This window comes from Electrona antarctica (genome assembly GCF_951216825.1).
Source record: "Electrona antarctica genome assembly, chromosome: 13".
Lineage (NCBI taxonomy): Eukaryota > Metazoa > Chordata > Actinopteri > Myctophiformes > Myctophidae > Electrona > Electrona antarctica.
Window position 1 is genome coordinate 14,578,964 of NC_136794.1, and position 23,478 is coordinate 14,602,441.

At 40.9% G+C, this 23,478-nt stretch overlaps 1 protein-coding gene across 1 annotated transcript in view; it reads left to right on the forward strand.

Annotated features, from left to right (window-relative positions):
• Nucleotides 1-23,478, forward strand: part of pgap1 (post-GPI attachment to proteins inositol deacylase 1) — a 28,758-nt gene that overhangs the window by 1,935 nt on the left and 3,345 nt on the right. Inside the window, exons 3-24 of the mRNA XM_079518133.1 lie at nucleotides 9,200-9,375; nucleotides 10,505-10,676; nucleotides 10,921-11,081; nucleotides 11,210-11,262; nucleotides 11,419-11,485; nucleotides 11,568-11,673; nucleotides 12,157-12,215; nucleotides 12,334-12,417; nucleotides 12,623-12,672; nucleotides 13,476-13,527; nucleotides 14,269-14,346; nucleotides 15,323-15,398; nucleotides 15,708-15,781; nucleotides 16,393-16,444; nucleotides 17,920-17,986; nucleotides 18,703-18,808; nucleotides 19,681-19,719; nucleotides 19,833-20,017; nucleotides 20,652-20,882; nucleotides 21,173-21,308; nucleotides 21,507-21,557; nucleotides 21,971-22,182. Coding sequence (XP_079374259.1) covers nucleotides 9,200-9,375; nucleotides 10,505-10,676; nucleotides 10,921-11,081; nucleotides 11,210-11,262; nucleotides 11,419-11,485; nucleotides 11,568-11,673; nucleotides 12,157-12,215; nucleotides 12,334-12,417; nucleotides 12,623-12,672; nucleotides 13,476-13,527; nucleotides 14,269-14,346; nucleotides 15,323-15,398; nucleotides 15,708-15,781; nucleotides 16,393-16,444; nucleotides 17,920-17,986; nucleotides 18,703-18,808; nucleotides 19,681-19,719; nucleotides 19,833-20,017; nucleotides 20,652-20,882; nucleotides 21,173-21,308; nucleotides 21,507-21,557; nucleotides 21,971-22,182 — 2,287 coding nt within the window. The remainder of the gene's footprint in view (nucleotides 1-9,199; nucleotides 9,376-10,504; nucleotides 10,677-10,920; nucleotides 11,082-11,209; nucleotides 11,263-11,418; nucleotides 11,486-11,567; nucleotides 11,674-12,156; nucleotides 12,216-12,333; nucleotides 12,418-12,622; nucleotides 12,673-13,475; nucleotides 13,528-14,268; nucleotides 14,347-15,322; nucleotides 15,399-15,707; nucleotides 15,782-16,392; nucleotides 16,445-17,919; nucleotides 17,987-18,702; nucleotides 18,809-19,680; nucleotides 19,720-19,832; nucleotides 20,018-20,651; nucleotides 20,883-21,172; nucleotides 21,309-21,506; nucleotides 21,558-21,970; nucleotides 22,183-23,478) is intronic.

The following is a 23,478-nucleotide window of genomic DNA, read 5'->3' on the forward strand; positions in this document are numbered from 1 at the left end:
GCAGCTGCTCTATTGTAAATATGCCTCTGATTGATACTAAATACTACAATTTCTACTACTACTACTACTACTAGTAGTAATACAAATCATTATAGTGGTAGTAGTACTGTAGTAGTAGTAATAATAATTAACCTACTTTAATGCATCTCACAAGTGCTTTACAAACGGCGCTAGGACCGATAAAACTATGAAGAATCTTGAAGAGATAAGAGAATATGAATTAATGAATTGATAATCCAAAAATTTCAGCTGGGAAGTCGTGGGCAACTTTTACTTCATAGATACTTTCTTTGTGTGTCGATCATTTTGGAATCATTCATAGATGCCTGTTAGTTTCCAAAACAAGCACGCTATTGTCTGTTAACAATGAGTCTGTGTTCAGTCTGGTGTCATAGATAAACAGTCTTTGACTGGAAGAGGCAGCCTTAGTAAACAGAGTAAACAATGTGATGCCTGTTACATTTACATTACGTTACATTTTGGCCTAAACTCTGACAATAGGCAACAAAACCAATGATGCTAATCGATCATCCACATCTCCACTCTACATATAAAAGAGAGGGAGAGAAACTGGAGCGAGAGGAGGAACTGAAACCAAACGACAAATAATTATCTGGAGAGAAAAGATGAGGGTGAAATTACGTTATGAAGTCAAGTGAATCTTTTTTGTTGGTTACCCAACTTTAGCATGCTCTCCTCACTGATAAATAATATAACCAAAAACAGTGGCTTATGTCGAGCGAAGTGTTGCGTCACAGAGTCTGAGCTGCTCCTTACACCGAACCAGACCAAACTATTGAACTGACCATCATTGCCATCCACATGGCCATGCTACTCTCACTAGTGGGGCTAAAATAGGCTAATTCTGGTACGAGGATGGCGCTAGAGGTTCCGTGAAATGATTAAGGTTCCTCCACCACATGCAGCGAGGGTGCTCATAAACCTCCATGGCATTCCACCCTTTTTTTTTTGATTTTGAGAGCAGTAACATTACTATAGTTAGACTTGCAAAATACTGGAGGAATCAGATAAGATACAGAGTAACAGACATTCACTACGGTACAGACACACATTTAGGTGCCAGGAGGTGATAGTGTATCAAGTGTAATAGACTGGAAATGTGCCAACTGATAAACTCCCCAGAGTCGTCGTTCAGTTTCACCACATTCTTTGAAATAAAAAACCCTAGTAGTCACCTCTTCGTCCTCTTTGACTTACCAATTTACTGCCATTATAAAAATTCTGTCAAATATTTCAAAAAATATAAAACGTACATGAAAAAAAGCATATCAGTACTACTGGCAGTGTGCCCAAGAAACTTGGCACTGATTGGTCCAGTGGTTTGTGATCAAATCTCTCTCTCGCGCACACACTCCCTCTTAGATAGCTAACCTCCTGTAAAAATGAAATTCCTCCGGTCAATGACTTGATAATAACGATTTATGTCAAAGTGAAATTTCAGCTTGTCATATTTAGGCTGTTAACACTAGCATGTCTGAATTAAAATCACTACTACTATGACGGCTAACGGTCAGGCTGACCGGTGTTTTTCGTGCAATTCCATTGGCCACTCTCTCCCTGCATCTCTTCACACCTCTCCCCCCGTGGCGGGGGGTTGACGACTTGCCATTGTCTTCTAAATGTCACATTCCAACTAATTCAAGGCAGCGTTTCAACTCGACAGGACAACTCAAAGTTATTTTTCAACATGTATTTATTTAGCTATGCTCAATAGATAGGTGGAAACAATACGCCAGTCAGTCAACACACCATATTTCACCATATTTTTGATGCGCTGATATATGAAATGAATATGCGCGACAGCTGTGCGTGCGTGCGTGCAAATCAGAAAAGTTTAGGCTACAGACAAAGGAGTTGGGAGTTTGGGAGCGGCCGGCTAGCCACATATTAGCCTATATATATTTTAAAAATACCCAGCATAATTGTTGGGAAGGCTAAGCCTGGCCTAGCCGCCGCCTATGATCGATGTCATTTATATATATTTGATTTATTGTGCCAGCAGAGAGATCCGTAGCAGCAGCACGGTTTATATATACACCATAGGATAGATCAAGTCATGTGACGCATCACCGCCACAAATAGTGCTACAGCGTTATCTAAAATGCACTTCCGCATACCTCACCGTCAGTTACTTGGATATTTTCTCCCTCTCCACGAGAGAGGGAGGGAGAGAGAAAAAAGAGAGCCGTGATGCGTGGAAATCAGTTCCACTGGTCGCGTGCAGAAAAGTTATTTTCTTTTTCATTTCAGTTTACCAAACTATAATTATAGTGACGATGTGAGCGCTATATATTCAATATAGCGCTAGCTATAGCTAGTTTCTGTACCATACCACGTTCCTATGTCGCGCATTTCATATCAGCGCATCTTACCGTCTCGTTTCTGTATTGAATCAACCAAATTTGTACCGTAGTAAAAAAAAACAATGTCTGTTTACTTGGATCCATGAACATAAATTATAACATAATTATGCTAAAGATGGCGTGTATAGTCAACATGTATTTATATCTATTGAGCTATGCGCTTGGTGGAAACAATACCACACACCATATTTCTTTTTCCGTTTCGAGAAATAAAGTCAGACATGAATACTTTGTGTTAATTCAAGAATGTTTATTGTTTCTTAGTGTTACACAATATAACAATATAAAGCATGCAAGGTGTGACATAAAATCAGGAAAACATCCTATGGCATTAGTTTCTGTACATTTATCTGGATGGCACACAAAATGTTGTCTTTCTCTTCTTTCGCTTAGATACACTTGACACATGTCATAGTAAATGTACCAGTGCATGTTCCACACGCCCGTTTGTCACATTTATGGCAGCTGATTAGCGTCTTGTTTGCACATCCGTCAAGCTGACACTGCCTTCTCTTCTTGGGGGTAGGGGTGTCTGGTGTCTGTGGACCATTCTGGGCCCTCTTGGCAGCTCTTGGCGTTGTAGGCTGGTTCTGTGGTGTGGTCGGCAGCGGCTGCAGTGCGCTGCGCTGCTGGCGCCGAGGTGTGCGTGGTGGCACTGACGCAGAGTCCTTTTCATCCATGTGTTCCTTACGGAGCTGTAGTGCCAAGTCCTGTAGGAACTCCCTCCTGGTGAGCTGCGGTTTGTCCAAGCACTGTTTGAACAATACATAGGCATTGATGGCAGCCAGGTCCAGCATGTTGTAAAAGACAGCCACTGGCCAGCGACTGGTGCCAACTCTGACGCTGTAGTTTCGTGCCATCTGATCCAAAATGTCCACTCCCCACTTGGTGTGGTTGTAATCAGTTACAGACTCTGGCTTTTCTTTGGGGTCTGTACCAATCCCGATGGAACGGTGCATGGTGCTCAGGATGCAAACGTTTTTGTTGGGTTTGCTCTGGTAGATGGTGAGCGTGGCATCATTGCTCTTCATCAGTTGCGTGTGGAATAGCCTTTCTTTTCCACGTACGCATGGAGGCAACTCTCGCCTCTGTCTGTTCACAGTTCCAAGTATCGTTGTGTTTCTTGCTCGGAGAGACTGCCCCAACTTCATCGAAGTGAAAAAGTTATCCATTGTGATGTTCCGCCCTTTGTCGAGGAATGGTTCCACCAGCCTCTGGACAACATCTTGAGACAGCGGCACGCCATCACTGCAAATGTCAATTGATTTCTGATTGGGCTATTACAAATAATGGGGGGAGTTTCCCCGCAAGGTGACAAGAGCAGGAATGTGCAGAATTATTTATACTGATTGATTCAATAGTTCAAACACAATCAACACAATAACAATCGAATTGATTTCTGATTGGGCTATTCTGCACATTCCTGCTCTTGTCACCTTGCAACTACGATGCAAAAAATGTGTATAAAGGATTTGATGTCACATGTATGTAACACCAAACATTCAGGCCTACATGGTAATATTCGTTCAAAAACTATAGCCTACGGTACAAAATAAATGTAGGATGTAGCATTTATTCATATTATACACAAGTCATTTCATTGAAAACAGCCAACAGGAAATGTCATGCACAGCTCAGTCACAATGCTATAAACTTTATTATCCCATATAATTATGCTAAAGATGGCGTGTATAGTCAACATGTATTTATTTAGCTATGCTCAATAGATATAGGTGGAAACAATACGCCAGTCAGTCAACACACCATATTTTCTTTTTCATTTCAGAAACTATAATTATAGTGACGATCTGAGCGCTATATATTCAATATAGCGCTCACATGTCACTATAATTAATTACCCTTGCGCAGCAATTACACTGTCCATCTTTGTATTGAGACAATAAAATAAATACGACATTAGCGTTATATATTGTCATTTTTATATAGAGGGGATACATTATAGGGAAGGAGGTCTATCGCGTTGGAATGATTCATGTCATTGATTCATGTCATTTTTACACTGTTCGTTTAGCGTGCCCTCCGAAAAATAAAGTAAAAATATTTTTGATGCGCTGATATATGAAATGAATATGCGCGACATAGTCACAATGCTATAAACTTTATTATTCCAACATAATTATGCTAAAGATGGTGTGTATAGTCGGTCAACATATTTCTTTTTCCGTTTCGAGAAATAAAGTCAGACATCGTTATTTCTGCAAACCGCATATAAGAAATATAACATCTAAAACAACATTTAGTTTATGTAAGTTTGTAATGTAAGTTTGCCTACATGTGGACTTCCACATGTAGGTTGGAATGCAAATGACACATTAGCTTGAACAATGCCCGTCTCCAGCCGGGAGGAAGGTGTGAACAGCACGGCTTGTGGGGGAGAAAGGGTGAGGGCTCTAAGAGCGGTCCCACGGACCGCAAAAGAGCAGACATTTTAGTAGAATTATGTCTAAAATCATATTTCCAAAACGTTTCAGATGGAAAAAAAAACAGAGATGGTTTGAATCGAACATTTAGAAAAAGTCATGCAAGGGGAACTTTCTCAGGACTTCATGGACAAAGAAAATCCACTTCAAAATTTCAAAATCGGTCAGCCTGACCGCTCCGACGCGCTAGTGTTAACACTAGCGCGTCGGAGCGGTCAGGCTGGTCAGGCCGGTCAGGCTGGTCCGTGGGACCGCTCTTAGAGCCCTCACCCTTTCTCCCCCACAAGCCGTGCTGTTCACACCTTCCTCCCGGCTGGAGACGGGCATTGTTCAAGCTAATGTGTCATTTGCATTCCAACCTACATGTGGAAGTCCACATGTAGGCAAACTTACATTACAAACTTACATAAACTAAATGTTGTTTTAGATGTTATATTTCTTATATGCGGTTTGCAGAAATAACGATGTCTGACTTTATTTCTCGAAACGGAAAAAGAAATATGTTGACCGACTATACACACCATCTTTAGCATAATTATGTTGGAATAATAAAGTTTATAGCATTGTGACTATGTCGCGCATATTCATTTCATATATCAGCGCATCAAAAATATTTTTACTTTATTTTTCGGAGGGCACGCTAAACGAACAGTGTAAAAATGACATGAATCAATGACATGAATCATTCCAACGCGATAGACCTCCTTCCCTATAATGTATCCCCTCTATATAAAAATGACAATATATAACGCTAATGTCGTATTTATTTTATTGTCTCAATACAAAGATGGACAGTGTAATTGCTGCGCAAGGGTAATTAATTATAGTGACATGTGAGCGCTATATTGAATATATAGCGCTCAGATCGTCACTATAATTATAGTTTCTGAAATGAAAAAGAAAATATGGTGTGTTGACTGACTGGCGTATTGTTTCCACCTATATCTATTGAGCATAGCTAAATAAATACATGTTGACTATACACGCCATCTTTAGCATAATTATATGGGATAATAAAGTTTATAGCATTGTGACTGAGCTGTGCATGACATTTCCTGTTGGCTGTTTTCAATGAAATGACTTGTGTATAATATGAATAAATGCTACATCCTACATTTATTTTGTACCGTAGGCTATAGTTTTTGAACGAATATTACCATGTAGGCCTGAATGTTTGGTGTTACATACATGTGACATCAAATCCTTTATACACATTTTTTGCATCGTAGTTGCAAGGTGACAAGAGCAGGAATGTGCAGAATAGCCCAATCAGAAATCAATTCGATTGTTATTGTGTTGATTGTGTTTGAACTATTGAATCAATCAGTATAAATAATTCTGCACATTCCTGCTCTTGTCACCTTGCGGGGAAACTCCCCCCATTATTTGTAATAGCCCAATCAGAAATCAATTGACATTTGCAGTGATGGCGTGCCGCTGTCTCAAGATGTTGTCCAGAGGCTGGTGGAACCATTCCTCGACAAAGGGCGGAACATCACAATGGATAACTTTTTCACTTCGATGAAGTTGGGGCAGTCTCTCCGAGCAAGAAACACAACGATACTTGGAACTGTGAACAGACAGAGGCGAGAGTTGCCTCCATGCGTACGTGGAAAAGAAAGGCTATTCCACACGCAACTGATGAAGAGCAATGATGCCACGCTCACCATCTACCAGAGCAAACCCAACAAAAACGTTTGCATCCTGAGCACCATGCACCGTTCCATCGGGATTGGTACAGACCCCAAAGAAAAGCCAGAGTCTGTAACTGATTACAACCACACCAAGTGGGGAGTGGACATTTTGGATCAGATGGCACGAAACTACAGCGTCAGAGTTGGCACCAGTCGCTGGCCAGTGGCTGTCTTTTACAACATGCTGGACCTGGCTGCCATCAATGCCTATGTATTGTTCAAACAGTGCTTGGACAAACCGCAGCTCACCAGGAGGGAGTTCCTACAGGACTTGGCACTACAGCTCCGTAAGGAACACATGGATGAAAAGGACTCTGCGTCAGTGCCACCACGCACACCTCGGCGCCAGCAGCGCAGCGCACTGCAGCCGCTGCCGACCACACCACAGAACCAGCCTACAACGCCAAGAGCTGCCAAGAGGGCCCAGAATGGTCCACAGACACCAGACACCCCTACCCCCAAGAAGAGAAGGCAGTGTCAGCTTGACGGATGTGCAAACAAGACGCTAATCAGCTGCCATAAATGTGACAAACGGGCGTGTGGAACATGCACTGGTACATTTACTATGACATGTGTCAAGTGTATCTAAGCGAAAGAAGAGAAAGACAACATTTTGTGTGCCATCCAGATAAATGTACAGAAACTAATGCCATAGGATGTTTTCCTGATTTTATGTCACACCTTGCATGCTTTATATTGTTATATTGTGTAACACTAAGAAACAATAAACATTCTTGAATTAACACAAAGTATTCATGTCTGACTTTATTTCTCGAAACGGAAAAAGAAATATGGTGTGTGGTATTGTTTCCACCAAGCGCATAGCTCAATAGATATAAATACATGTTGACTATACACGCCATCTTTAGCATAATTATGTTATAATTTATGTTCATGGATCCAAGTAAACAGACATTGTTTTTTTTTACTACGGTACAAATTTGGTTGATTCAATACAGAAACGAGACGGTAAGATGCGCTGATATGAAATGCGCGACATAGGAACGTGGTATGGTACAGAAACTAGCTATAGCTAGCGCTATATTGAATATATAGCGCTCACATCGTCACTATAATTATAGTTTGGTAAACTGAAATGAAAAAGAAAATAACTTTTCTGCACGCGACCAGTGGAACTGATTTCCACGCATCACGGCTCTCTTTTTTCTCTCTCCCTCCCTCTCTCGTGGAGAGGGAGAAAATATCCAAGTAACTGACGGTGAGGTATGCGGAAGTGCATTTTAGATAACGCTGTAGCACTATTTGTGGCGGTGATGCGTCACATGACTTGATCTATCCTATGGTGTATATATAAACCGTGCTGCTGCTACGGATCTCTCTGCTGGCACAATAAATCAAATATATATAAATGACATCGATCATAGGCGGCGGCTAGGCCAGGCTTAGCCTTCCCAACAATTATGCTGGGTATTTTTAAAATATATATAGGCTAATATGTGGCTAGCCGGCCGCTCCCAAACTCCCAACTCCTTTGTCTGTAGCCTAAACTTTTCTGATTTGCACGCACGCACGCACAGCTGTCGCGCATATTCATTTCATATATCAGCGCATCAAAAATATGGTGAAATATGGTGTGTTGACTGACTGGCGTATTGTTTCCACCTATCTATTGAGCATAGCTAAATAAATACATGTTGAAAAATAACTTTGAGTTGTCCTGTCGAGTTGAAACGCTGCCTTGAATTAGTTGGAATGTGACATTTAGAAGACAATGGCAAGTCGTCAACCCCCCGCCACGGGGGGAGAGGTGTGAAGAGATGCAGGGAGAGAGTGGCCAATGGAATTGCACGAAAAACACCGGTCAGCCTGACCGTTAGCCGTCATAGTAGTAGTGATTTTAATTCAGACATGCTAGTGTTAAACAGCTCAAACAGTAATTTACGCTATAATAGTGGCACTATAATGTAACATTTGGGGAGTACCTTCTGTGTCCCCACCATGGGCAAGACCTACGCTGTAAAGACAGTAAAGACATCATTTGTTTGGGCGGAAGTTGCGGGATTTTAGCAGAAGTATCGCCCAAGGAAATGACGTTGATGCTTTACAAATCAGTTTACATTCTCCGCGAATGAAACAAGTGTTGTGATTGGTCGGGAAAATATCGTATCCGGGGGAAATACATCTGACGGATGTTCCGGAGGATACATCCGCCGATAGCTTCTCTGCCTTACGTTGTGACCAGGCTTTTCTTTTGGCAGATAAGTAAGCCTGGGACCGAGGCTACTGTGTCCCCCATAAAAAATATAGAATTGCATTTGCCACCTGTTGATTTCACATTATTTGTTCTTCATTTGGTCTCGGAAGAAGTCCTAAAGGCCGTTGAGCTCCTTGATACGTGCAGACAACCTGACATTCATCATTGTTTATTTGTTGCCGTTTATTTATTTGTTGTTTGATTAAAACTGTTACATTCCTGGAAAAAACAACAATCCAATGTAGTTATTTAGTCACACGTTCTTGTGTTCATTTTAATTGGTTAAATATTTATACAATCCATGTATTAAAAAAGTGAAAAAAGCAGATCTACAAGCTCTATACAAGCAGTACCACATATTTTCACTGTTTTTCACTGCGATACAAGGTTTCTGCACAAACGAAGCAAACAGCCCAGTTAAAACACAATCGGATGTTATAGATTTTTCGTCTGTTGTCCTTCCAGCACGTTCCCTGGGCTCGGTGGCTCTCAGGAAGGCAGAGAACATAGAGGGAGGAGCCCACCTAAACGTCTTCACAGTGGACTTTAACGAGGAGCTGGTGGCTCTGTATGGCGGGAGTCTGCGTCGGCAAACACACTTCCTGCACGAATGCATAAAGGCCATCCTCCGCCTGTATAAGGTCAGAACTTGCATGTCTGCTTACTCTGCTACTGGTCAGCTTGGGGGTCGGACCAGGATGGAATGATGCTTTATTTTAAGGGTTTTCTTTTTTTCTTTTTGGAGAAAGTATGGTATAAAAATAAAAACTTCATGCAAGGGGCTTTGCCAGAAATATGAAATCCAATGTGCCACTTTAAATGGTATTAGGTCCAATAGAATAAAGCAACAGTTCTATTCTGGTACATGTGTTCATGGTATGTTGCCTTATTTCTGGGATGTGCTTCCAGTGCCAAGTACTTAGTTAGATGATGATCCTGTGGGGGAAATTCAGTTGCCAATGGTACAGCAGTAAGAAAGAAACACAGTACAAATACATAAAAATCAGACCTGTACTGTACTGTACTGTACTGTACTGTACTGTACTGTACTGTACTGTACTGTACTGTACTGTACTGTACTGTACTGTACTGTACTGTACTGTACTGTACTGTACAAGCCCTCCTCCCTGGCCTATGTGTGTGTGTTAGGCTGTGCAACAGTGACACTTGGTGGTGAAAAAACGCTATTTTCGTGCTCCGACACAGCCAGGGACAGACCCAGCCACACATATGGCTGTCTACTCAAAAAGGAGCTAATTACTAAGTTTACAGTAACAACTACAAAGTGTTAGAAGTCAAGTCACAAAAGTGTCTTAATCACTTTATAGCTTCACACCACTTTTTTATATATATTTTTTCAATCTTTTGGCACACCTCATGCTTGTCTTTCCCTTCCATACATTCTAATATATAAATTGTCTGGTGTTTGAATCGATTTGAATTGATTTACGATATATCCTTACATGAAAAAAGAAAATAAATAATAATAATGTGTGTGTGTGTGTGTGTGTGTGTGTGTGTGTGTGTGTGTGTGTGTGTGTGTGTGTGTGTGTGTGTGTGTGTGTGTGTGTGTGTGTGTGTGTGTGTGTGTGTGTGTGTGTGTGTGTGTGTGTGTGTGTGTGTGTGTATCCCAGTTACACATGCAATTTATTAATAAGCGTTACATATGTCCTGTAATGATCACATGTAATGATGAGACGTGTAACAATCTTTTCCAACGTTTGCTTTCATCACTAGCTTCACATCCTCTCCTTTTCTCCTCCCCATCAGGATGTGGAGTCACCCCCTGGTAATGTGGTCCTGGTGGGTCACTCCATGGGAGGGGTGGTGGCCCGTGCTCTGTTCACCCTGCCCCGCTTCAGTCCTCGTCTGGTCAGCCTCATCATCACCCAGGCCTCTCCTCACCTGGCCCCTGTGCTGGCCCTCGACACCTACCTGCTGGGTAGGAACAATGCAATGTGACTATACATAAACATTGTGCAGAAGGCCAACAGGAGTACAGTAGTCCAGGGGCACTTTCAGCCAAAACAACAAGACCTCTTCTTCTCTGCTCATGTTGCAGATTTAGCTGGCACTCGCCACCTACCACCCTGACGCCCCCCTGCCGTCTATAGAGTTTTAATGAGCATCAATTGTTTTGTTTTTCTTTCTTTTTCGTTTCATTTTCATTTTATGTTCTATGACAGACTTCTACTCAGCAGTGAGACAGAGGTGGGTGGGTCACGCAGAAGGCCTCCGCAGTGTCACTGTCCTGTCTGTGGGAGGCGGTTACCGTGACTACCAAGTGCGCTCTGGCCTCACGTCCCTGCCCTGCCCCCCGGGAGACCCCAGCAAGATGGCACTGGTGGTAAGGATCACTCATCACTTAGTATGAGAGTTGAAGTTCTCTAAATCTCAGCAATTGAAGCCTTATTTCACACATGTCATACACATATAGTAGAATGTTATTACTGTGTGTCTCTTTCTTTTTTCAAGGCAACTGCAGTTCCCAGGTCATGGGTCTCCACTGACCATCTCTCCATTGTTTGGTAAAAAATAAATAATACAACATCCTTTACACAAGTTACACTTAACCGTGTGTGTGTGTGTGTGTGTGTGTGTGTGTGTGTGTGTGTGTGTGCGTGTGCGCGTGCAATTTACACTTAACCAACTGTTTTACTGTGTGTGTGTGTGCGCGCGTGCAGGTGTAAAGAGCTCGTTCTTGCCACTGTCAGAGCTTTCTTCGATCTCATTGACCCCGATACAGGACAGGTGACAATGACACTGACTCATCTCATGCCTCCTACATCTAATGAACAGGGATGTGGTATTGATCACTGTGTGTCATGTTCAGTTCTCAGTGGACCCAGAGAGGAGGAGGTCTGTTCTGAACCATCACTTCATCAGACACCCTGTCATGATGCCGGAGGAACCTCCAGAGCCCTCCATCTCTTTCTCAGGTTGGTTCCTGGTTGGTTATTTTAGCTGTATAGACCAGATGTTCTTTCATCATCTGACCACTTAACACCAGTCCGTGTTAAGTGGTCAGATGGGTGGGCTGTATTTTTAGAGCATCAATCAATTGGGTCCCGGCTTCGATCATTGGAACTAATGTAGGATACTTTTAAGTTCTTATTTGTCGGCATCTCAATGAAAACACATTTTCAAGGTTTTAAAGAAAAAACATATATATTGTGAAATTAGTTTTTTAACGTTCATTTTTTTAAAAATATTCATTATCATTATGGCCCACCTGTGGGCCCCAGCCCACAGGTTGGAAATTGCTGTTCTATCCAATATCCAATATGTAACATGTCATGGTATTAGCCATGTTGACTCGTATCATGTTTAATTAGTGGTCTAGGACTCTCCAAAGTTACAGTAGTAGTAGTTACAGTATAGATCCCACCACTCAACTTTTCCTCCCAACATGCTCCATCCAGATTCTCCTGAGGCTTGGAGTGAAGTGAACACACTGCGTCTGGCTTATAGCACACCAAAGGTACTTCACCCCTTACTTCATCAAGAACATGAATGATTTGGTGTTTATAAGAGTTGTGGGAGTCTTATAAACGAGCACTGGCCATGAATCCAAACATCTCCATTTTGGCTGTTCACAGGACGGACAGGTGAAATACTTCCTGTTTGCACTGTCTAGTCGGAGGAAAGCTTACAGCCACTTCTATTGTCGGAGCAACAACCTGGTGAGACTGCATTAATAATGCATGTTAATACAGAAGGATTATGTTGAATTTGGGAATTTCATAATGACTAAACAGGGGGAGAAAACAGGGGCTAAATAAATGGATAAATGCTAAAGTCAATAGATTGTGAATTTGTCACAGTTAAATATTGACAGATCAAATGTATCATACAGAGTGAATAAATGTATTATCAATCCCCCAACAGGAGATGACCAGCTGGATTTATGGCTGCACACATAGGATTGGCTCTGTTTGGTAAGAAGAATTATGAATATTATTAATGTTTGGCAATAAAACAATTTATGAATGAATGTTTTAGTAGAACCATTATTTATAGTGATGCACCGAATATTAGGCCACCAAAACTATTCGGCCGAATAGTGGCAAAACATGCATATTCGGTTTGGTTGATTTTAGAGCTGAAACCGAATAGTCGAAGAACGGGGGTTACCTTAACCGACCATTTTGTTGTGGTGATGTCATCAAAATGCGGCATCAAGTACGGCGTACACACATGTGTAGCAACAAAGGCAGCCTTGGTACAAAAACTGCAAAAAAAATAGTAATGATATATAATTGTAATCATATTCGGCTATTCGGTTTTCCCATTCGGTGCATCCCTAATTATTCATGTTATGTTATTCGCAGAGCCACTTTGTTCATTAAATCAAAGTTATCATCTTATTATGCTAGTTATTAAATCGCTCAAATTGCCTGTTGGAAAAGAGGTACAGTAATGAAACTTATGACCTGGTTTATTTGCATAGTTGCTAAGGGATAATTTGTACAGTTAAATGTCATGGTTAAAAACTGGGTAATGCAATGTTACAATATACTGTACTACATCTCTATACAAGAAGTTATTAATTATCTTAAATCTTTGTACTAAAAAAAGAGTACATTCACAATACGTTCACTTACTTTCCAACACAGAAGCCAATTCTATACCCATTTTGACTTTCCCTTTGGTGTGCCTTGAGCACAAAAGGTGCAAACCAACATTGTCTCTAAAAATGTGTTAACGCCATCATGTTCTCTTTTGCTTTCAAATGGTCCAGTGTGCAGGCAGTGGATCTGTCTTTGGGAACAGAGCTCCTCCCAACATACAAGGTTTGTCCCCCCCCCTTAAGATAAAAAGATAATATGGTAATATTTAAACGGTATCACACTTGAGTTTAGCTATGATCATCTTTAACACCTCTGCTGTTTGAAATCACAAATCAGATTACAACTGAATCACAAATGTCCTGATATTCTGTGAGACACACATACAGGTATTTTGGGGCGTGGCCCAGCGTGGCCAAATCCACCATTGTTTAGGGCTGAAGACCATTGGAATTGCATTACGGAACCTACATTTTATGGGTTTTTTTCTTCGTCCTACAGAAACACTGTGGTCAAGTATTGTCGGGAACTGCAAAAGCAGCAGCAACATAGAGATACAAATGTAACGCTCAAATAGACTTTTTCCTTGTTCCCTAATCCCAGCCATGAAAAGGAACTGGGGAGAAGAGCAACACTCACATATGGGTATTTATGGGTGTCAACGTTTGTTAATTCCGAGCTAACGTGCTTGGCGTGAGCCCTTCAAAGTCAGCTGACATTAAAAATTGAAAAGTCGATAAAGCAACAGTTTAATGAAACTAACAACGAAAAGTAGGAATTTTCATCAAAACCGCCGACTTTTTACGACTTTGCACTGGTTCCCATTGGTTTCAACTGACTGTTTAGCCCTATTTCAAAATGACACAGACCACGCCCTGAATGAAACTTCACACATTTGTAGGCAGAAGAATACAGTATGACTTCACTCCCTCTCATTTACAAATACTGTCTGTGCTCTTACCTCAGGTTATCACTCTGAGTCTGAGTGACCTGTCCTCTGTATCTCATCTGGTGGTCAGTGCATCCAACACCAATGGCAAACAGGTATACTTTTCACTTTGTTATAATTTCACTTGTAAAGTAATACAGTAGTGTGTGCATGAAACTGAAAATGACATTGTAATTAACCATTACTAAGTGGTTATAAGCTATTGTAATACTTAAGTAGTAGCTAATTGGTGATTCCCTTTTTTAAATTATATTTCAAGATATGAAATAAGTAAGTTTCTTCTTCAGAAGAAGACACCCGCACACTGCCTTCGCCTGCTCAAAAAAGAAATAACTTGTATTAATAGCTATCTTGCAATAAACGGGCACAGGTCTAGTTGTTGATGTTGTGGGAAATACGTCCACAGAATGTTGTCACTTCCTGCTTGAGCAGAACAGCGTTTCACCGGTTTGAAGCCCTGTATATTTAATTTTTTTGCCACCAACAGTGGTTCACATACACATTATCAACAGAATTCAGTAAAAAAACGGCTACTGCGGAATTTCCCTTTAAGAAACATACCTGTTGCGACTGCTCCACTAGCCCACATGTCGCTGAACATTTATCAGGTGTGCAAAATACTTTGTTTACCTAGAATATTGACCCTTGGTCAGCTGTCGAAGTGGGTACCTCACCCACTTCGACAGCTGACCAAGGGTGTGTTGTCTTAATATAGGGAGGGGCGAAGCGGCGTGTGGAAAAGTTGACACTTGACACGCCACTCGACAGCCCAGGAATACTGTATGGAGGCACATTTTTTAAGTTTTTAACCAGCCTTAATGAATTTAGACTACATAGCATAACATTTATAATTAGGTGTTCCCTATTTATACTAATACTAATTGACGAAATACTGCAGGTTTCAAGTTATTAAACAGCATTAACATGATCTCAATCTCGATTATTAGTATAAGTCCATGCAGTTACAGTTGGGTAAGGATGCAGGCTGTTAGAGTTGGGTAAGGATTTGGAATCTCACAAGGACTTAACGCAGAAATGAAATCATGTTCATTTGCTCTCATGTTCCCATAGTTCACAGTGGAGTGTGAGTGGCAGAGACAGGAGTCTCAGATGATTTCTCTTCCTGTGCCACATGTTATGTCCTTTGGTGAGTTGTCTATTCTGTCTGTGCTTCTAAAGCTTACAGAGTTCTGTTTGTCTGTGCTTCTAAAGCAGTGGTTCTCAAAGTGGGGTCCGGGCAGTCGTGCTCCCCCAGAGTTCCTTGAGGAGGTTCCAGGGGGTCCCCAGGAAAATGAGGAACAGTTTAAGCACTTTAACCTTGTTTTATACTTTGGATACCGCGACGTGTTGTGAGCTTTTAGACCTGCCTTTTTCAAAAGTTATATACTGCATAATTCTTCTAAAGCGTTCAGCTGAAAAGAGAGGTTCTCCTATTCAGTGTCTGTTGATTTTGCAGGTTTGACTGTTAGTGATGTTGTTGTTAACTCCTCCGGCCTAGTACACACTGTCCAACTACAGCATTTTCATCAGGTATGACTTTGTACCAGTTTCATTTATTTTTGTGTTTCAGTCATACAAGAACATATACTGTATTATGTATAGTGTTGGATGTATTTCCTGTAAATAATCTTTTTCATAATTATTCATCACAATTGATTATTGTATGGGTGATGTCTTTCCTATTTACATTTCTAGTAGGCATTCTATTTAAAACTAGAAAAAGTGCCCCTCAGGGCACACATTTACGTCTCCACCAGGATAGGAGTGTTTTTGGAAAAATGTCAAGTGGCATTTCTTCCTCAGCCTAGTGCGTGCACAGTTGCACCGCAATCAGACACTATGTTAATGATTTGCAGCATTTTGTACAAAGATGTATGGATAAATTGTAATGTAAAAATGGGGGCAGAGGTTTGTCATTGGCATCCAGGGAGTGTGTGTGCAGACGGTGCCGGAGATTAGCTGTACACAGACGGACGGACACACACACACACACACACGAGTACAAAACATACTTTCCCTCTGACTTCGGCCTGGTGGAGAAAATAAAATGTTTCGATATTATCAACATACCAATATTACATGATCAACTGTGGAAATTAAATTGAAACCTGCCTTTATAGTCAAATTGTATCTCTCTGCAGGTTTATCAGGCTTTTAGAATCACTATTGCAAGCCACTGCAGAGTACAGAAAGGTATGTACATTATGGAAGACTGCACGGAGGAAAATGCAAATGCACATTTTCATATCAAAGTTTTTAACCAGCAGTTGATGGTGTTATAATGAATTATATATAATTATACGTATGTCTTGCTCTGGCTGATAATGTAATGATCAGGTAATGTTTCCCAGTTTTTATTTTAGTCTGTATTCTGGGCATGACATTATTCATTTATTATAGGTGAAAAGGTAAATATTCAACAATAAGAGATCTACAAGATCTACTATATTTGCTTCTAAGTGGTTAAATAAAATAGTTTACTGTAGGATATATATATATATATATATATATAACTATATTAGTTCAGTGTTTTGAAATGGAAGCTTTAATCAAAAAGTTTTTCAAATTGGTTAGAAAATGTTCTGACTATATGAGTCAAAACACCTGTTTTGATTGATTGAATACTTTATTACTCAAACTTTAGCCTCGGAAACCCAGACGTTTTTATTTCCAGGGAGAGAAAAAAAGAGTCCACTTCAATTCGGCATACTGTAGTGCAAACGTCGATGACTGACATCACTGCAATCATCACTGCTGATTTCTGATCGTCTGCACCTTTGTTAAATTGACGTACACACACACACACTCCTCTCTCTCTGGGTCTGGGCACACCTAAGATTCCATGCGTGGACAGAAGAAGCTGTCTTTTGCGGCATTTCCGAGACAGCTGGTGGATGGAAATTAAGCTCCACCCACGCGGCAGATTGCCACGTCGGCCAGATTCCTGGAAAAGCTTGCCCCAGCGGCATTCTGCCGTGTGGGTGGAGCTTCATTTCCATTCACCAGCTGTCTTAAAACCCGGAAATGACGCAAAAGACAGCTTCCTTTGACCGCGCATGGAAGTTCAAGTGTGCCCAGGCTGACTTGCTCGAATTAGTCTCATGTCGTGCAGCTGCGTCTAGATTCTCCCGCCGGATCCTGCCGGGAGCTGCCTATGCCATAGAAAGCATAGGTGGACCCCAGTCTACTCAAACTTTTAAACCGCACAGAAGTACAGTAAAACACGAAAAGGATAAGACAAAAAGTCCCGGAGACTTATTTCTCTTGTGGTCCTATGTATCAACAGAGCTTAGAATATTAACATGTTAATTAAGTTAATTATCATCATTAATTATCAATATTATATTAATTAAATTAACGGTAATTGGTGTGCGAACCTCTGGTCTAGGACTCTCCTACATTGATCGACATCAGACACAAAAAACCTTTGTTATAAAGATTTCTTTCTTTTCATTTTTTTTTTCTTCAGGTTTTAGTTTTTTTTAAACAGAAGCCCAGGGGCAAGCATAAATGTAATTAAGTCACAAGTTAATGCAAGTTAAATCCCCTATCCCAATATACATTATATCATGAAGCGTTCTAAAGATTTTATAATCGTTATTATGCATTATTTTAGTTTTTTTTTTAATACTGAGATGTAAAACGGGTGCTTGTATCTCTGCCTGCAGACAGACTGTCCAACGTATACAGAATGAGGGTACCATGGTTCAGGGAAGACTCTTTAACCACTGTCAGGTAAACTGGTTTGTGTTTCTTAAATACTCTTTTTCCCAGACTCAGTCAGAAAACTGGTTTGTGCTTCTGTCTCTGTTGGAGTATTTCATCTCTACTGAATACTTCTGTATTCTTTCTTCTGCTGGTAAAGTTGTATATAAGAGGCTTAGTATTATCAGTATGATGTGCACTCACAAATGTGACCAGATTTGACTGAGAGACTGCCATCGCGCACATTACAGCTTTTCACCAGAGGAGAAAAACATTTTTTTTCTTTTTCCCAAAATGAGTTAATAGCACAGGCAGACTCTTCACATACTAGAGCATGTCTGAAATAAGTGTCAGAACTGAAATCGGCATGTAAATATGAAATAAATGCCCAAACATGTAGCTAGGTGTAATGTTAGAGACCACAGAAGTGAACCTTTCAAGCCTGTTTTCTCAACTTGTTGTTTTCTGCAAGACATTACTCTATAAGCCATATCTCCAAAACTGGTGGGTCAAACTGAACAATCAATATGTCCATTTGAAGCTATGATTCCCTGCTTTCATAGGACATGAAAAAACGAAAATTCCAAAAAATCCAATGGCAGTCTCTCAGTCAAATTTAGTCACAAATAGTTTTATTATTATGACAGTATTGTATATGGAGAGGCATGGCTTGAATGATGTCTTAATAAATGGTGAGGAAACTTGTTCCACCTAATGTGTTGTGTGTGTGTGTGTGTGCGTGCCAGTGTTCCATCAGTAACAGAGATCTCAGGAATGCTCCACACCAGCAGACCAGGCAACACCACCTCTGCTCTCCTACAGATGCACACTGCCCCCAACTGTCAGTATAAGGTACTGCAATTAATGTTAGGCATCCATGTGCCAGTTGTATTCTCAGTAATAGACAGATTTTCTTTCCAGCCAAACACTAGACCAGGTGAATTAACCAAGTAAAAACTCTGGTTTAACCACTTACGGCCCATTATATAGACCAAGGGTTCCGATTCTATTACCTGGCTGAGGTAGGTCCTACCGTCCTGGCCTGGGTATGTTTATCATGTGTAATAACCGAGCGGATCTGAGAACACCTGTACTCTGTTGATCAGGAGAGAAAACACAGTGGTGTAACTCGCCCTGATTAGGCTGACCTGTAGCCTGCCCCAGCCAGTGTGATTTCTGGTCTAGAGGGGTGGATCGTATTGGTTCACCGATCTGTACACCCACCCCTCCCTGCTCCTCCTCTCCCCGGTAGAACACAGCGGAGAACACTGACGTCACCACATTCTTTGCGACGCCCCTCTGCACTACACTGAATCTTGTATAGCGAAATACAATGTTCACTCCACTCCTATGCCAAAAAATATATATTTTTTCTTTTGAAAACAAAACGCCTGTGGTCCCAGAGGCTATGATCAGATTACTTCAGTACAAAGTGGCACCATGCTGCAGGGAATTAAACCATGAGATGACTGACCAGTCAATGTAAGCTCGTAAAAAACAAGTAAACTACATATTCTAATGTGTTAATTTATCCAAATAAATAACAGAATTTTTACATCCGGCCGGCAATGTTTATATTTAACGGTATTGACGACTAATACAATGTAAACCCAGGATTGGACACCAGTGGCTTTCTGACTCTGTATTCCTTCATAGAGCCATCAGGTTATCAAAACTTGTATTCGTTAAATATGATATAAAGATTCTGTCCATTTCTACTGTAGGTGTCAGTAAGGACTTCATTTCCCAGAGTTCTTGGACAGGTGAGACACCGCTCTGTTTTTAAGAACATGCCGTCGCACGTCTGCAACACACCTGTGGAACTTAAATCACCAACCAAATCACAACTAAACCTTGATTATGTTGTCCTGTCCAGGTGTTGAGGTTCTGTGGGCCCATGATGCCTGTGTACATGGCTGTAACACTCCTCCTAGCCTGCAGGGAACAGCTGTCTTCCATCCTGAGGACAGGCCTGGTGCTGGACATGAGCGAGGCACTGTTAGGCGCTCTGCAGCCTCACAAAGTGGATCTTCCCGTTTACATTCTACACCTGCTACTGGGGTAGGAACTTATTAAATGCTCGAATCGCCGCGTCCCTATTTTGGGACTAGGATTTGGCGAAAATGGCCGATCTACAATCTCACAACTCGTCGTGTGTTTGTAGAACGACCAAACATTTAAACTAAAGCCCTGGAGGTCTATCAAGTATTGTTTTAAGTCTTAAACCAATACTTGATAGCCCTGAAGTGGTTAAAAATAATAATAATAATAATAAACCTTTATTTATATAGCACCTTTCAAAACGAGTTTACAAAGTGCCGTACAAAGATAAGAACAAATTCAGTGCACACCATAAACAACAGTTTTAAAATGTCCCAAGTTTTTTTTCTTGATAAGAACATCTTTGTAATAGAGAGCACAGGTTATAAAAGAAAGACAATTGGTAAATAGTCCAGCTATTTACTCTACTTTTGCATGTCCCTGTGATAATGCTTTAATATATTTGTTGCTAGCCTCCTGTTTTAAAACATTTCTTTTATATTCTGTGAAGCACATTGAAGTGCACTTTATGTATGAAATGTGCTATATGAATACGTTTGATAATTATGACTAACTATAGAATAGGACATTACTTTATAAATAAAACGTGAAACGTATGATGATGAAATATGGAGATATGTGGTTACGTGTTCAGGTGCAGCTGGTTTCATGAGGCCTGGTCCGTTCTTCGTCTCCCCTCCATGGACGACCTCCCTCCTACATCTCCTGATGGTTCCTTCCGAGAGGGCGTGGCTCCAGTGGAGGAGTGGCCCCGCCTCCTGTCTCCTCTGCTCTACGTGTTTGGGGCAGCCGTGGCATTTTGGTTCAGCACCCTGCTCCGCCTCCTTATATGTCTGATGTCACTGATTCTGGCTCCACTACACAGGTGCAGTGGACTAGAGATGCTCCAGTATGATGCTGGTCATTATTCTGGTATTGTGTCATCAGACTAAACCAAAACAGCATATTTGCGCCTCACAGTAATTATTCCAATAATTCTATACTAAGAGCCACATGTCTTTGTTTTTGTGCAGAAAAGACTGAACCTCTTATCTGTTAGAATTAATGTAATCAATTCAAATGTAAAATGTAGGGTGAACTATTATGTGAACTATTATGTATTCTACAACTGTATTTGTTGACTTGTGATTGCTTTGTACTTTATCCTGTTGACAGACCCTCTGTGTCTCGACACTGCTGCACCCTGCGTCTCCGCTCACAACTCCTCCTCATCTTGTCTCTTACTGTACTGGGCGGGGCTTCCTGTGGAGCCCTGTCACTCTTCCTTAGCTTCCTGCTGCACCTGTACAGGGTGAGTCTGAAGACTGAAAACCAGTTAATTCATACAGGTGCAATTGAAAAATATATTCAAAAGAGTGAAAACCTGATCAAATGTTTGTCTAAATTGGGATACCAGGGTTATATTAATGTGGTTAATATTTATAATATTATAATAATCTTGACTTCCTCAAGTGACGACTTTACAACTTGTGTTTTTAATGTTGTCCAGGTCCTGAGACTACAGATGACAGAAAGGTATCTGAGTCACATGCTGAATCTGGTAAGATTTTACTGACACAACATTCAAGAGACGCAAAGGAACAGTGGTTTCCAAGGTGGTCCATGGGGAAAAAAAGGAAAATGTATGAGACTAAATTGCACACGGCCACTAGGGCAGTGTTTCAGAAGTTTATTATTAATTAAAATTGACTTAAGGGAGGACCGGCCCGCGGGCGGAGTTTGTGTCACGTAGCTGAACCTCTAGTACTGCAAATGACCATAACTCGGTGACCATTGCTCTGATCAGCGCAATATAGGGATAGTTGCATAAAATTGCACAAGTTTCAAATATTAGCTGATATATCAGTCAGGCTGGGCTCTACAACACGGCACCAGCGCTCTGTGAACACACGACCTAATGATCAAAATCTAAAGGAACACTATATATTTATCAGTCACATGTAATCCATGCAGGCGCCCCAGAAGCATAGAGACGCAGGGAACGGCTCAGTCGATGGCCAAGCCCTCAGCAGGCCTGAGGAGTGTAATGGTGCCCCCTTGCTGTCAGAGTGTGCACTGCAGGAGACAAGGCACGACCTGCAGCTCCACCTTTGTTTGTTGACGCTCTTCACACTTCCTCTCATGCTCAGTGGACCCTCGCTCATCCACTGGACACGCAACCTGAGGTACTGTGTGTGTGTGTGTGTGTGTGTGTGTGTGTGTGTGTGTGTGTGTGTGTGCGCTCTCAGTGGACCCTCGCTCATCCACTGGACACGCAACCTGAGGTACTGTGTGTGTGTGTGTGTGTGCTCAGTGGACCCTCGCTCATCCACTGGACACGAAACCTGAGGTACTGTGTGTGAGACTGAGATGTTGAGATTGTGTATGTCGAAGTCTAATTGTCTATAGTTGTGCTTATGCAATATGCATAAACGTGAACTTTCTTTTGTGAATATGATTTTAACCACTATCTGGTAGTATATTATAGTATGTTAATACAATACAACTAACACAACTGCTGTGGTTATAGTTGGCCTGCCTGCTCTTCTATCAGTATTGAGACATTTAGATTCTGTGGTTGGGTAGGACTAGCCTGGTTAACCACTCTCTCTTGAAAACATTTTAATTTCAAATGATTGAATGTTTTCAAGAGGAAGTGGTTAACCAGGCTAGGGTATCAATAAGAGGTATTGTATGAAACAAACAAAACAAACTCTTAGCTCAGCAGTAGAACTTTTGGTTCTCACACATTACTTTGTTTATATGATGATTTCCAGTTTTTTTGTTAGAAGTATATATTTGTACGTCTCTACTGATTAATTGAAAACGGTGGACCCTGTTGTAAACAATTGTAATGCTTTATCATGGTGTCATCCACAGTAACAACACACACACACGTAAAGTGCTATATAAATTACAGATAGTTGACCTATTTGATGAAGTAAATAGTAATAGATTTGGAACCGCAAAATAATAGTAATTCCAGGTGGTTTTTATCCACGTATGTTGGCACTTTAAAAACATTGCTCCATAATAGTAAGAGAAATCTATGAAAATCTGGGAACTAAATCGTTACCAAGAAAATTCTTCACCAATGTGTTTCTAAAGGTGTCTAATAACATGTACTAAAAGTTTGAAATTCAACTCCCATGGGAAATTGAGTTATTAGCATAATATGTGACCGTACCATTAACATCCTATATAATGCAAAAAAATCCAAATTTCATCATTCTTTAAGTAGCATGTGACATATGAAACTAGGGGGTTTTCATGATTCTGAATCCATTCCAAGCATTAGTTTTGCACAAAAAAACACTCCTTGGGAGGAAAACGGCCTCACAAACGTGATGAGGTCAGCACATTTGGTCAAGTGGATATGGCCTAATTTTGCCCAAGGAGTGTTTTTTGTGCAAAACTAATGCTTGGAATGGATTCAGAATCATGAAAACCCCCTAGTTTCATATGTCACATGCTACTTAAAG